This window comes from Saccoglossus kowalevskii, chromosome 16 (assembly GCF_978046115.1).
Source record: "Saccoglossus kowalevskii chromosome 16, keSacKowa6.1, whole genome shotgun sequence".
Classification (NCBI taxonomy): Eukaryota; Metazoa; Hemichordata; class Enteropneusta; family Harrimaniidae; genus Saccoglossus; species Saccoglossus kowalevskii.
Genome location: NC_140656.1, coordinates 16776591 through 16790395, shown reverse-complemented (window position 1 = coordinate 16790395; position 13805 = coordinate 16776591). Strand labels below are relative to the sequence as shown.

Here is a 13805-nt window from a genome sequence, read left to right as displayed (position 1 = left end):
TAATATCACATTGTAGGTGTTTTTTGTTGTTGCTCTGCTACCATGCGGGAGGTAACGAACAAGTTCATTTGGCGTGGGCAGCTAAAAGAGACATGTCTGGGATGAAAAAGGGAAAGATGACATTTTGAGATGGGAGAACATTCATAATAACTTATTAGGCAAAAAATGTGTAAAATATTTCCATATAAAAAAATATCCTCCAACCCTTTGATTGTCAACGGGTACCCCCTTATATAAACAAACCCCTGCCATATTTCCAGAATTGTAAATAATGCCCTTCTGGCGTTTTAAAACTTGACTTTCAAAAAGATCAAACACACGTGGTTCAAAAATGGTAAAGTTTAATGTTTAATCATTTTGAACTTTCTACATTTTTGAAACGCACATTTGACTTTTAAAATCCGACTTTATTTTCAGTTTAAAACAGTTTCAAATTATATTGCATTTGCAGCTATATTTGATATGTCAGGTTTTTGGTTCATGGCTCAACCATGCACCGATAATGGACGGCACAATCGTTTTGTTTACGTTATTTATAAACACGCCCGACATTTCTTTGAGGGCGTCCTTTATTTGATCCAGTGACCTTTAACCCGAAGGGTGTTTTCTACGATGACGTCATAGGGTGTGATATGTGTCTGTTCGGCTCGTAATCCTGAAACCACAAGTACTGAGACAAGCGGTAAAACATCTGCGTTGCCAAACGTCACTCGTCCCAAAATAGACTTTACACATCGGATAATAGCTTATTAACTGCTACGAGTGTTAGTCGAGACATCAAATCCGTGTACGCCACAATAATACGAGTTTTCCCTCTTGTCAACCAAGGTTCGTCCAAAATGTCTGGCGAACCGCACAGCCGCCCGCAGCCAAGGTTGTCTTCGTCGTCGTCCACTATGGAAGCGGCCGCCACTGCCACGGTCAGTCCCAGCAAATATGTTAAACTTAACGTCGGTGGAGCTCTTTATTACACGACGCTAGACACTTTAACGAAACAAGATAACATGCTTAGGGCGATGTTCAGCGGTAGGATGGAGGTGTTGACAGATTCAGAAGGTAGGTTGTCCATGTTGTCGTCACGTACACGTACAATCACAAAACGTTAATATTTAAAAATAATCGTTGATCTTTTGCCAGAGCCACTGCATATTGTTCATTACTACATATAATTACATATAACACGAATAATAACTTAATACAATAATATTGTGATTTTATTGACTGGCAATTCGTTCTTGTATTCAGAACGTTTTAAAACAACGTCACCTGTCATATACCTTGCCAACACGTAACATACTCTTAACTTCGATTATATAGAATATCCAACAATATTTTACATCGTATACACGTTGTATTATAGTATTTTACCCGAAAATGCGTTTACATGGTCAGATAAGAGGAATGTAGGGTTAGGGAATTCCAGTAGATGCGTATACTAATCTATTTTTAGACACCATTGTTATGATGGGTGGGGTGTGACACCCTGACTCACTCCGGCCAATGTGATATCATTTTACACTGGTCAGCAAATTCTTAAGATATATAACTGCATTTCTTGAGTCATAATTAGGAATTACTGACACACAAAAAATTCATTCAAGGAAGTGTTTTGTTGTTGTTGTTGTTGTTGTTGTTGTTGTTGTTGTTGTTGTTGTTGTTGTTGTTCAGTTAGTTTAGTCAATAAGAGTTTGTTGTCTGTGTTGATTTCTTAGTTACGCAAGTGCTGAAGGGTTTCTGGTTTCTGTTTCATGGTCATGCTTGGATTGATTTTGCTCAAAATTGATGCAAAGACAAGTCATAATGAAGACATATGCATGTTGATTTGTTTTGATTTTGTTGACTGGTGGCCACCCAAACCCTCCCCCACCCAAAAGACCCACCAAGAAACTACATTTGAACGTGTCATCAACCATTTCTCAGACATCTCGTGACCGATTTCATTCAAAGTTGACATTGACATCACTCATTGACATCCCCGATGCACAAAATTTTATTTCACGAGATATTTTTACAAATTTGGTTTAAAGGGTATTGGTCATCACGCTACATGCATGCGAGACATTTGTGTTGGTAAACATTGATTTTCCCACAATCCAATTTCCACTCATCTAATAGAAATCACAAGTATGAGGTTTGATCTGGGCGCAACTTGTACTAATTACTGCTGGTGACTCCTTCGATACCTTCCAATCACCGAAAAAAATACCTAATTAAAGCTTGGTAATGTCTCAGCACAGAACTATAAACCATGGTCTCAGTTTGTACTCGTTGATCTGCGCAACAGCCAAAGTCAGCATCTTTGTTTATATGAGACCCTTAATCTTGCGCATGTGTGGCGCCACGACTACGACCCTTTAAATTTGTATACCAAGGTGAGACATAATGGTTAATTTTAGATTTGGCAGGAAATTTAGAGAAAAGACAGGTGACTGGCAGCCTTCTTTGTTTGTTAAAAATATCTTTGACATGCTTTGGCATTTTTCATTGAAATCATGCATATGCAGTTAGTGACCATTAGCATTTCGTCATTAGTATTTCATTTATATACAAATACAAATTTTTAACTTTCTGTAACTTAAACTGTATTTGATTTTTATTAACTCAAATCAATTTGTTTTTGTTGCCACAGTACCATCTGACTATTTTCTGGACAAACATATTAAGTCAAATTTACAATTTGGCTATCTGTAAAAAAAATAATCAAACATCTATATAGAGATGACCTGTCTATAAAGATCATTTTAATTAAGTCGCTTGGGTGGTTGCTATACACAGTATATATATATGGTAGTCTACTGGTACAAGTTCATGTTTGACCTAAATTTTTATATGCTTCTTTCTCATGAGTGTCCTAATTTCCAGGCATGGATGCTTTGTCAGTAGTGTCATTGGGTCACTGCATAACAAAGAAGCTGATACACACCTAAGATACTGGAGACATGCACTTTAATAGTTTAGATACAAAAATTGCAAATAGCATATCCTATAAAAAAATTGGGACCATGTGATATTAGATTTCAAAATGTCTATCCAGCTAAAATAAAGCATTTCACAGTACTGATTGTTCGCCATGGTCTCCATGTCAACTATTTGTATTTGACTTCTTCTTGAAAAGTGCGAGTCTGATTGGTTTGATACTTAGTATATACCCTGATTGAATCTTTTCTCAGATTTGTCCATTTCATGACCACATCATCAAGTTTCTGATTTTGATGAATATTCAAGTTCCTCATCTGGTCAGTATTTCCTAGGCCCTTGATGTTTGGTACAATTTTTTGTAAAAAATGACATTTTCAACCTAACGTGATGATGCTTTCATTTTGTGATAATACTTTCAATTCTCTAATTTAAGATAATAGTGTCATGGTAATTGGCAATATTCAGTGAAAGACTAATCTTCTTGCAATGTTTTCACCCAAGGTTGGATCCTGATAGACAGAGCTGGTAAGCATTTTGGATCCATTTTAAACTACCTCAGGGATGGATCAGTACCGCTGCCAGAATCAAAACGAGAGATTAGTGAACTATTACAGGAAGCTAAGTATTACCTTGCACAGGGTCTTGTTGAACAGTGTGAACTCAACCTTCTTAAGAAAAAACAAGAAGTAGATCCAATTTGTCGAGTTCCCGTCATTACGTCATTGCGAGAGGAAGATAATCTTATTACATCATCAAATAAGGTCAGTGTTAAGCAATGTTGAAAAGCCGCACTTGTAACATAACACTATACTGTATTTACTCTATTGGAGGCAAATCTCTGATTCCCAAAAACTGCATTTAATTATGTAGCTGGATTCTTAAAATATTACTTTTTTTTGACCATAGAGGCAACACTGTCCTTTTCTACATGGGTGTATTCGCTATTGATAGAGCAAATACGGTATATGTTTTAAACACTACTCCTGGTGATCGATGCTGACAGGGCTTTGCTCAAATCTCTTATGCTGCTGCAGAGTTCCTGGTACTGCTACTGTTAATGTCACTACAATATTTACTCTATTAGAAGCACATCTCAAATAGAAGTGCACATAAACCCAAAATGCTATTTAATGTATACTGCATCATTAAAATATGACTTTATTTGTCTTAGACACACCAGTAAATCACATGTGCTGCTAATATGAGGTTATTACGAGGATACCTCAAAGTATGCACGAAGACAGTACAGCGACAGTATCGACTGACATGCAGCGGAGGTCGATGCAAAGGTGTACTGTTTGTTTAGAACAGAAACATCAAACTTCTTTGTGTGGAGTCTGATCAAACCCTAGTGGCAGCCATGTTTGTTTTTATCATTAGTGGACGCTTAGGTACACGCGTAATCATTCCATATTTGGAATTCGCATTTCTTTATATGGTAGGATGAAAATGCTGCAAAATTACGGCACGCTGTAATTTATGATGTTACGGTGACAGATGTATAATAATATACAATATTCCTATTAGTGTCCTTGCATTTACTGTGAAGTATGGAAAGTATGGAAAGCTTGCCATTCTGATTTTTATTTTCAGGGACTTGGAGGAAAGAAGCCACAAACAAGTCTACCCTGTCATTTTTTTTGTCTTTTAATGTAAACAGAAAATGCATTTATTGTAGGCAGGATCATTAAAATATGACATATTTTGACCTTTGACACAACATCTCTGTTATTTATGTCAGCGCATGCACCACTACTAGAGCAAATACAGTATTGTGAAATGTTTATACTGTATACTGGTACTTGTGTGTAATATATTCGCAGACTGACCACATGGAACTACATACCGGTACAAGTCTTCTGCTCCTATGGTGATGTGACATCATATACATTTTCATTTCCTGCTTCCTGTTATCAAGTATCAACCATGTTCAAACCATCATACACAGTCTGCTCCCTATATTATCAGTGCCAAAATGCCAATAAAAACCAAAAAATTCAGAACAGAAAATGATCAAAAGAAAAAAAAAATAGAATCAAAAATGTTAATGTTAAAAAAACCAAAATGTAATAAAAAAATGCCTAAAAACAATCATATTCTAAAATAATGAATATAACTTAATGCTAAATCTTTTTGCCACTTATCTCACCCTATACTATATCAATGTATGATTTTCAGTTGTCATTAATGTACCTAGCATACAAGTTTATTTTTTTCTAACGAGTATGAGTATTACTGTCACAATAAGTATCACTGTTGTCTCTCCTGACTTTTTTTTCATGTGCAAATTGCAAGTGCCAGTGCTGACACATAGTGCATTTTGCCACAGAAGTCATATTCATGTTTGGGACTACATGACAGGGCCGTGTGGCCATCTCTCCATCAAATGGCAATTTTTAATGCGCTATTCTGGCGTCAACCAGGCTCGGTCGAACACAAGCACCTGCGGGCCTTAACCAAGGTTCCCCCAAAGTCGCATTCGTTAGTGAATGAATCTCGGCCAGTGGAATTGGCCTTTCTATCGAGTCTGTGGCATACTCACCCAGGGTAGGGGTCGACCCTAGGATTTGAACTTGGGTCTACCGATCATAAGTCTGATGCGACAACCACTATGCTACCAGTGACCGGTATTAGCATACAAGTTACATGACAGCAAATCCCTGCTTGTCAAATCAACCAGGCATTTCATTTGCAATCTTTAATTAATTTTTTTCATTTTAATTGCAGCCAATAGTCAAATTATTATACAACAGACAAAACAACAAATATTCCTACACAAGGTAAGTTAGTATTTATTATTAAACATAAAAAGAATACTATTAAAGCAGGGGGGAGTCGTCACCTGCGCATGCGTCAGATAGCCATAGCGTGTCATTGTTTACAAACAAGCATCTGCCCATGAGCCTTTATGTTTTTAGCATGTGTTGATATCATCGCTTGGGACTCAATTCCCGCGAATGTGCAGGTGATGACCCTCTCGCTTTAAGTCTTCTGTCGTCGTCACTATTCCTAATAGTTCACACATTGTATAAGAGACTTCTGTTTTTAGCTCCGCTGTTGACTTTGTGAAGTGGAGCTTATCATCAGGGATTTCCCGTTGATGTTTGTTCTCCGTCATCATTTGCGTCAACTTTTTTTCTTTTTCGACTTCTTCTTGAAAACTACAAGCCTGACTGCTCTGATACTTGGTACATACTAGTATGCACCTTGGATAGATCTTACTTAGATTTGTTCATTTCATGAGGATATTTTTAACTCTCTAATTTAAAAAAATATTTTTGTAATTTTTAGTAAAAAAATTATATTTTCGACTTCTTGTTGCTATACATAGAGATACTACAGGTGAATTGCTCTCAGATTTGTTTATTTTGTGATGATATTTTCAATTCTTTAATTAAAATGTGCATTGCTAACAGCGAAGCTATCTCAGCTGAGCGACATACATATCGAATTAATCCCTTAACTTGACAAGAGTAGGGGTAACTAATATATAAATTTATCCATATTTCAGCAACTCCGATGACAATTTACTGAAAAATATAGAACTATTCGACAAGTTGTCGCTGAGGTTTAACGGGAGAGTTCTATTCATCAAAGACATCATCGGTCGTAACGAAGAGATCTGTTGCTGGACGTTTTATGGTCATGGACGTAAAGTTGGCGAAATTAGTTGTACTTCGATAGTTTATGCCACAGAGAAGAAACAAACAAAGGTTAGTAACATACTTCTGTCTATATCCAAAGTTCATGATAAACCAAACGCCAAAATAATTGTTTTCATCTTTGTTCTAAACATATCATCTGCTGCTGCCATTTTTTTTTCTGTTCATTTCGGCTATCTATGGAGGCTTCCAGCAGGCAATGTGGTTATAGGGATGGAAAGTAATGGCAAAACTATGTGTGTTAGATAGGGATGTTATACAACCCATAGCAACATACACACGTGGCTCAAATGTTTTATTTAGTGACACAAACTTTGACTTCATTCAAACCCATGTATAGAAAGCTCTCATACAGCCCCCCCCCCCAAAAAAAAACAAAACAACAACAACAACAAAACAATGTCACTGGCCCACCCACGGCGGGGTTGCACTGGAGTACGGAATTTGAGATAGACTTAATCTGACCTGTCAACAACCATTATTACAATTTAAGACATGAAGACATCTCTTTCTCTGTCAGGTTGAATTCCCGGAAGCCAGAATCTATGAGGAAACGCTGAACATCCTACTGTACGAAAACCGAGGGGGACCTGACGCCGAGTTGATGCAGGCCACGTGCGGGTCACCAAGAAGAGTACACCACAGCAGTGATGATGAGAGGGATGACCGAGAACAACAACAACAACAACATCGAGGGCCTCGGAAATACTGACCAGATGAGGAACATGAATAGTGCCATCTGTAGTTGAACTAGGTTGAATTGGTATTGCCCTCTGGTGGCCAGTATATTATTAATTCTCACTCCCTGCCTGCCCTAAGAATCAAGATAATTTCCATATTTTAGTAAAATTGAGTCAGTTGTGAAGTTGGGTTATTAATGTTGAGACTAAATTTATGTCTTTACTCGCTTTTCAAAGCTCAAGCCTTCGATGTATAATTTTTATAATGACTCACATCTTAGTTACTTAAAAAACAAAGCAAGGTGGAAGTTAAATTACCATATTTTATATTTTAGTTTTATTTTCCTAATGTAAATTTAAAATCCTGTGTTTTTCCATGTTCAAGGAAGGAGATTATATATAATCTGCTTATAAATGTGGACTAGTATGTGACCAATTTTGTTGTATGAATGTATGCAACATTTTTTATGTCATTTTCTGAAATTTCTTTGTTAAATTTGGACCAACTAGACATAGAACTTGATCAAATTTGTTGAAAAAAATTGTCTGGTTTATTTTGACAAAAGTTAACTGGCGATTAACAAGTAAAATTTTTATTATGTTGTTTCCACTAATTCTGCAAGGATATCATTCATCTACTTTTCGCCAGTCATCTGCATTTTGGTTTGTTTAATATTCTGAGCCGAATTACTACTCTGGTGGCTGGCCTATACCGGCATATTCGTATTATGATCGTATATTTACATTCGTGCTATCAAGTGTGTCACATACTTTTCATAAAACATCTCCTGAATAGACTGTCTGATGCAGATTTGACGGGAAGAAAGAAACATGCTTGATTTTATTTTGTACGTGTACGTGTGCGTGCATACAGATTCTCAATCAGAGCACCTTATTTGCCCAGAGGTCGTCCAGACCCAATCGGGCAAATAAAAGCATCCTATAGTGATCGGTAAATAATATAATAGTTTTGGATTATTTTGCAGAGAAACTATTTTAAATTGTACATTCTTATTTATAATAAGGTATATACGCTATTTTCACTATTAATAGCGTTTGTTGGCCTGTGAGGTTGGCCTGTGGTCAAAATATTTTACTGGTCCTGAATGCAAGTGAGATTGTTGGTATACATGCTTGTCTATTACAGATTTGGTTCTAATAGCGCAAATACTGTAATCTTGAAAATAACTACAGTGATTAATTAAGAAGAATCGTTTTTTTTTTTCGATACAGAATCTTCATAGGTGTGAAACAGCAGAAACGCCCCCACCCAATTTTATTATCTCAATAACTGCCATCTTGGCAAGAAAGCGATGTATATATTAATTTTGTCAATTTCAAGTATTTACCAATTACGTTGCTGTTGAAGAGTTTCTTGTAAAACTGTTTTTTTTTTTTTTCTTTTTCAAAACAGATAGCAACCCTCTTCCAAATTGGATTCTATGAGTGGAACTTTTTTTCTGCAATTTATAATTTGTGGAAGTTTTCTTTTGCAAGTAATTTCCATTCTGTGCAATCGTACTACATATCATTTTTTTTTTTTATCAAGCCTGTATTTGTTGAATATGTGGAATTTTGTTGTTCAATTTTAGGGAGTCAGCCCTCGTGAGGGAAATGGTATCGTTACCTATATTGTATTAGATTGATCACAACACACTAACTAGTCTATGTAGGTGAAATGACACAGCGAATGGCAAATGAAGTATTAAGACTTGGTCATCGGGGGTGGGGGGGGGTGTTCCTTTAGAAAAGACCATAGTTTCAGTACAATGCATTTAGAGTCGAGGGGCACATATCTGCAGCATTATAAAGCTAGGAAGCCATATGTGTGTGTTGGTAGGGATGTCGTATGTTCAGCATATGAAGCTAGGGAGCCCTACCTTGTAGAGTTGGCAGGTGTCATATTTTCAGCATTATAAAGATAGGGGAGCATATCCTCAGCATTATAGAGTTAGGGGGGGTCATTTGTTGGGCCATTATAAACCTAGGGGGTCATTTGTTGGGCCATTATAAACCTAAGGGGTCATTTGTTGGCCATTATAAACCTAAGGGGTCATTTGTTAGGGCCATTATAAACCTAAGGGGTCATTTGTTGGCCATTATAAACCTGAGGGGTCATTTGTTGGGCCATTATAAACCTAAGGGGTCATTTGTTGGCCATTATAAACCTGAGGGGTCATTTGTTGGGCCATTATAAACCTGAGGGGTCATTTGTTGGGCCATTATAAACCTGAGGGGTCATTTGTTGGGCCATTATAAGCCTGAGGGGTCATTTGTTGGGCCATTATAAGCCTGAGGGGTCATTTGTTGGCCATTATAAACCTGAGGGGTCATTTGTTGGGCCATTATAAACCTGAGGGGTCATTTGTTGGGCCATTATAAACCTGAGGGGTCATTTGTTGGGCCATTATAAACCTGAGGGGTCATTTGTTGGGCCATTATAAACCTGAGGGGTCATTTGTTGGGCCATTATAAACCTGAGGGGTCATTTGTTGGACCATTATAAACCTGAGGGGTCATTTGTTGGGCCATTATAAACCTAAGGGGTCATTTGTTGGGCCATTATAAACCTAAGGGGTCATTTGTTGGTAATTATAAACCTAATGGGACATATCAGAAATTCTCCTTTCCATCTATGGCTTCTCAAAATTTGTTGAGTTGGAAATCAGTTTTAAAAACTAAAGCAGTATAAATTGCTTCCAATGCAAAATGTTTACCCTACATTTGATAAATGCGTTCTTATAAAAACACAGGTTTGACATTCCATGCATACGAACACAATCAGACATCTTATCTCTGCATGGAACTAGCCTAATAGAATAATCAACTTTCATTATTTGTTATGTAATTTCACACCAGGCCTTACAATAAATATGTGGCAGTATATATTTATATTACATGATAGAACGAGGAGGAACTATTTTATTTACATGTCGCCTCGCTTACTGAAAGGTTGTGTATTCAATACACAGAGGAAAAGCAGCTCTGTGATTGGTTAAAAACATGCGCCCTACACTTGTGTTGAAAGTTTATAAATATTACTATTTATAATGTAAGAAAAGCACAGTATATTAATTATACAAAGTTGTTATATTTAGATACTTTATATTACCAGGTTCAAAATACCTTAAATATGAAGGTATTTTTAATGATGGGTACATTACTGTCAGTGTTGTCATGGCTAACAGTGCTAACCTTTTTTTTATTACTTCTGTCAACTTGTCAGTTTCTATGGTAATGGTGAACAATGTTGGATGTTGATAATTTACATATTTTTTTGGTAACTATAAACTGTACATAATAAAAGCAATTGTAATATGGGATATATGATCTGTGGTATGTTTGTATGGAGGCTACTAGTACTCCCCCCCCCCCCAGAACATTAATTGCATGTGGCGTCTACTCAATGAGTAGCAGCTATGTAGGGGAAGTTCTGCGGTGTATAGAGGCAACTGTAAATACAGATGCTCTGTAAAGTAACAGCACAGTGTTACAATTATTTAATATGCGTACGAAACTACTATTCTAGAATGTATGTAGCGTTTCACTCACTTTACGCAGCTAGTGATTAGCTACAAAGCCATTTTTGATAAATGGATATACTGCAGTGCACTGTGGGTAATAAGACATTTCTAGCAGTGTATCTAGGCATTACTGATAAACAATATTTTCCAAAAGTGCATCTTGTTTTTAAGCGTTAACGGTCGATGTGCAGTGCGTGTTGATAATTTGTGTTTACATGTATTGTATAGATCGCTAGATTTCCAACAGATTTGAGATGTTGATCTGAATCAGATTACCGGTAAAACTATTGTACTTCGTCTAATTCCTATCATGACAAAATGGGTCTTGGCCAATGGCCTCAGCATGGTCTGCCGAAGGATCCTTTTTTCCCCCCACTTAAATAGTCTTTCAGTTCAGGGACATCAAATCAGGACATATTGTATTGAAAAAATGCTATTGAAAATAAGAAAAATACATGGCAAGTTTATACAGATTAAAAAAAAAATTCAAGCCCACACTGCACTTTAGTCCTTTGAACCTCAACAACTATCTGATGAGTTAACAGTGCAGAGCTAACATTTTATGCAATTTGATGGTTTATGAACAGTCACAGCATCCACATGGACAAATGAAAACCTGTGAAATATTCACGGCTACAAAATTTAACGATTTCGAACAACTATATTTATAGTTGTCTGCTTTTTTTAATTTGGCACAAATGTTTTTCAGAGCAATGTGAAATCAATTTGGCTAATTACATGTTGGTCAAAAATAATAAACGTACCAGGTACATACAAAACGAAGGAAAGAAAACACATCACAAGATTGTTCATTTTATACACACAATATAAAAAAATTCATTACATGATTATAATACATTTTATTACTTCATTATTTAATAGTGAAAAATACTAGAATACAGGTATTTAAAGTCTGATATTTAATATACAGTAATGTATAAATGTAATCTGAATATATGGAAATGCTATTCCAGCAGAATTTCAACTTTGAGCAGCAATTCAAACTGGTTATATAGTAAATACATTTGAGATTAACTATGACCACATGTTAAATTGTGACACTCCAACCAAAGGTCAAACACTATGCACTTAAGGTTTTTGAGACATTAACTTTTTTTATTTGTACACCGACTTTGATCAAGACCTTCAGGCCATGGAGAGTTGTGTTTATTTGATCTAAAAGTAATGAACAAATTACAAAGCTAGCGTTAAATTACAACCTAAGAAAAGATTTATAAATTTTACCATTTAGTGAGATCAGTCTTACACCCAGTCATTTGTTTATTTGATCTAAAAGTAATGAACAAATTACAAAGCTATCGTTAAATTACAACCTAAGAAAAGATTTATAAATTTTACCATTTAGTGAGATCAGTCTTACACCCAGTTATTTGTTAAATTTAAAATTATCGATAATCATGCGTTCAGGTATTTTTCATTGACACATTACTCAGTTAAGGCAGCACATTCCTGGAAAACTGAGTCTTTATGGGAAAAAAAACAAACCCTGTCCTGTCCTGTCCTGTCCTGTCCTGCCCTGCCCTGCCCTGCCCTGCCCTGCCCTGCCCACCAGGGGTCTCCGCCGTATGCTAGATACACGAATATGGAAAACTATGATACAAATATAAAGATGAAAAGGTACTTGGGGAAAATGTAATAAGTTAGATGTTGAATTGTAATTTGAATTGAAAATAATACAACTACATTTATATTATGATTACATTAATATGAAAAATTTTTTTAGTAATTGCCAAAATATTAATAGAAATATTTACTATATTAAATAAATTATCAGTCTCCATTTGTATTCAAGGTAAATCACAGAGTTAGACCCTGCATTTCGATGTGGACAAACAAATAATACAGCTCAGCGGCAAGTACCGGTAGTAAAAATTTCAGATTTAATATTTTACCCTGTAATATTTTTGAATGCCAAAATATACCCCCCCCCCTCCCCGCCATGGTTACAAATGTAAAGGAAACAGTGGACACAATGTCGGGTGAGAATGGAAGAATATTTGAGGCAAAAACAAATCTCTAGGTTCTCTCACTCTCAATGAGATCTCGGCGGCCATTTATGTCAAAGTTCATTTGGTTACCAGGATGTATTCTGGGTAAACAATGACATTTGCACCGTGAATTGTGTCAATTATGCAAGAGACAAATAATCATGAATTTTAGTGAAATTGTTTTTGAAGTGAAAATTTCACTGGGAATTCTAAAGACCATTGAATCATGAAAATTCCCAGCAGGAAAAAAATTGATTGTATTCGCCAACTGTGTCTCATCCTTTCTTAACTAGCACATGAAAAGCTATGTATGTATGTATGTATATATATGTAAATTATACAAAGAAGACAAAATTCTGTGAAAGTGTAGCAAAACAAAAATGTGACATATTCTAACATCCATCCATGCATACCCAGTGTATTTTAATCCAATTTTGATATTTGTTCAAGAAGTAAATCTGTGAGCTGAATATAATAAACTTCGATATATTATACAATAATTTTATATAGATTATATTTTGCTAAAATAAATGAAATTTTGAAGAATTAAAAAAACAAAACAATTAGTAATCTAACAGAATTTTAAACCGATATATTACTAAATTCTAGCAAATAATTATGTAGTCAAATTTTCAAAAGAAGCAAAATTTCAGAGTTTTTAGTACTGAGATTTCAGAAATAAAACACTAAAGTAACAATAAATGGGATTTGTAGATCAGGATTGGTGGCCATTTTAAAGCTAGAAATACATCAACATTAAATATTTCTGCCATTTTCCTGTGCTTGGTATTACATTGAACAGGTGGCAACTTGATACACGTCATTTTATTTTACCGATCTGAGAGAAAGAGGCCGACTGGCAGCCATTTTTGTTGTCAAAAATGTTGTTCCAAAGCCATGACATGTCTGGATGGATTTACATTAAAACTTTATCCATACACACTTTATATGGGTCTGTTGATTCCTGGCATTATGCAACCACATCTAATATTTAACTTCCATATATAGTAT

At 35.7% G+C, this 13805-nt stretch overlaps 1 protein-coding gene across 1 annotated transcript; it reads left to right on the top strand.

The window, feature by feature from the left end:
• The first annotated feature begins 623 nt into the window (after nucleotides 1-623).
• Nucleotides 624-10584, top strand: LOC100370339 (BTB/POZ domain-containing adapter for CUL3-mediated RhoA degradation protein 3-like). Its single transcript, XM_006811166.3, has 5 exons — nucleotides 624-1056; nucleotides 3421-3680; nucleotides 5647-5699; nucleotides 6431-6632; nucleotides 7102-10584. The coding sequence occupies exons 1-5, from the start codon at nucleotides 840-842 to the stop codon at nucleotides 7291-7293; spliced, it is 924 nt and encodes a 307-aa protein (XP_006811229.2). The 5' UTR covers nucleotides 624-839; the 3' UTR covers nucleotides 7294-10584.
• Nucleotides 10585-13805: the final 3221 nt, after the last annotated feature.

Bases quoted from the DNA above. Each gene is read 5' to 3' on its own strand.
- LOC100370339 (XM_006811166.3), top strand. From the start codon at position 840: ATGTCTGGCGAACCGCACAGCCGCCCGCAGCCAAGGTTGTCTTCGTCG. The intron at 1,057-3,420 runs GTAGGTTGTCCA...TTTTCACCCAAG, and splicing joins GGTGTTGACAGATTCAGAAG to GTTGGATCCTGATAGACAGA. The intron at 5,700-6,430 runs GTAAGTTAGTAT...TCCATATTTCAG, and splicing joins AACAAATATTCCTACACAAG to CAACTCCGATGACAATTTAC.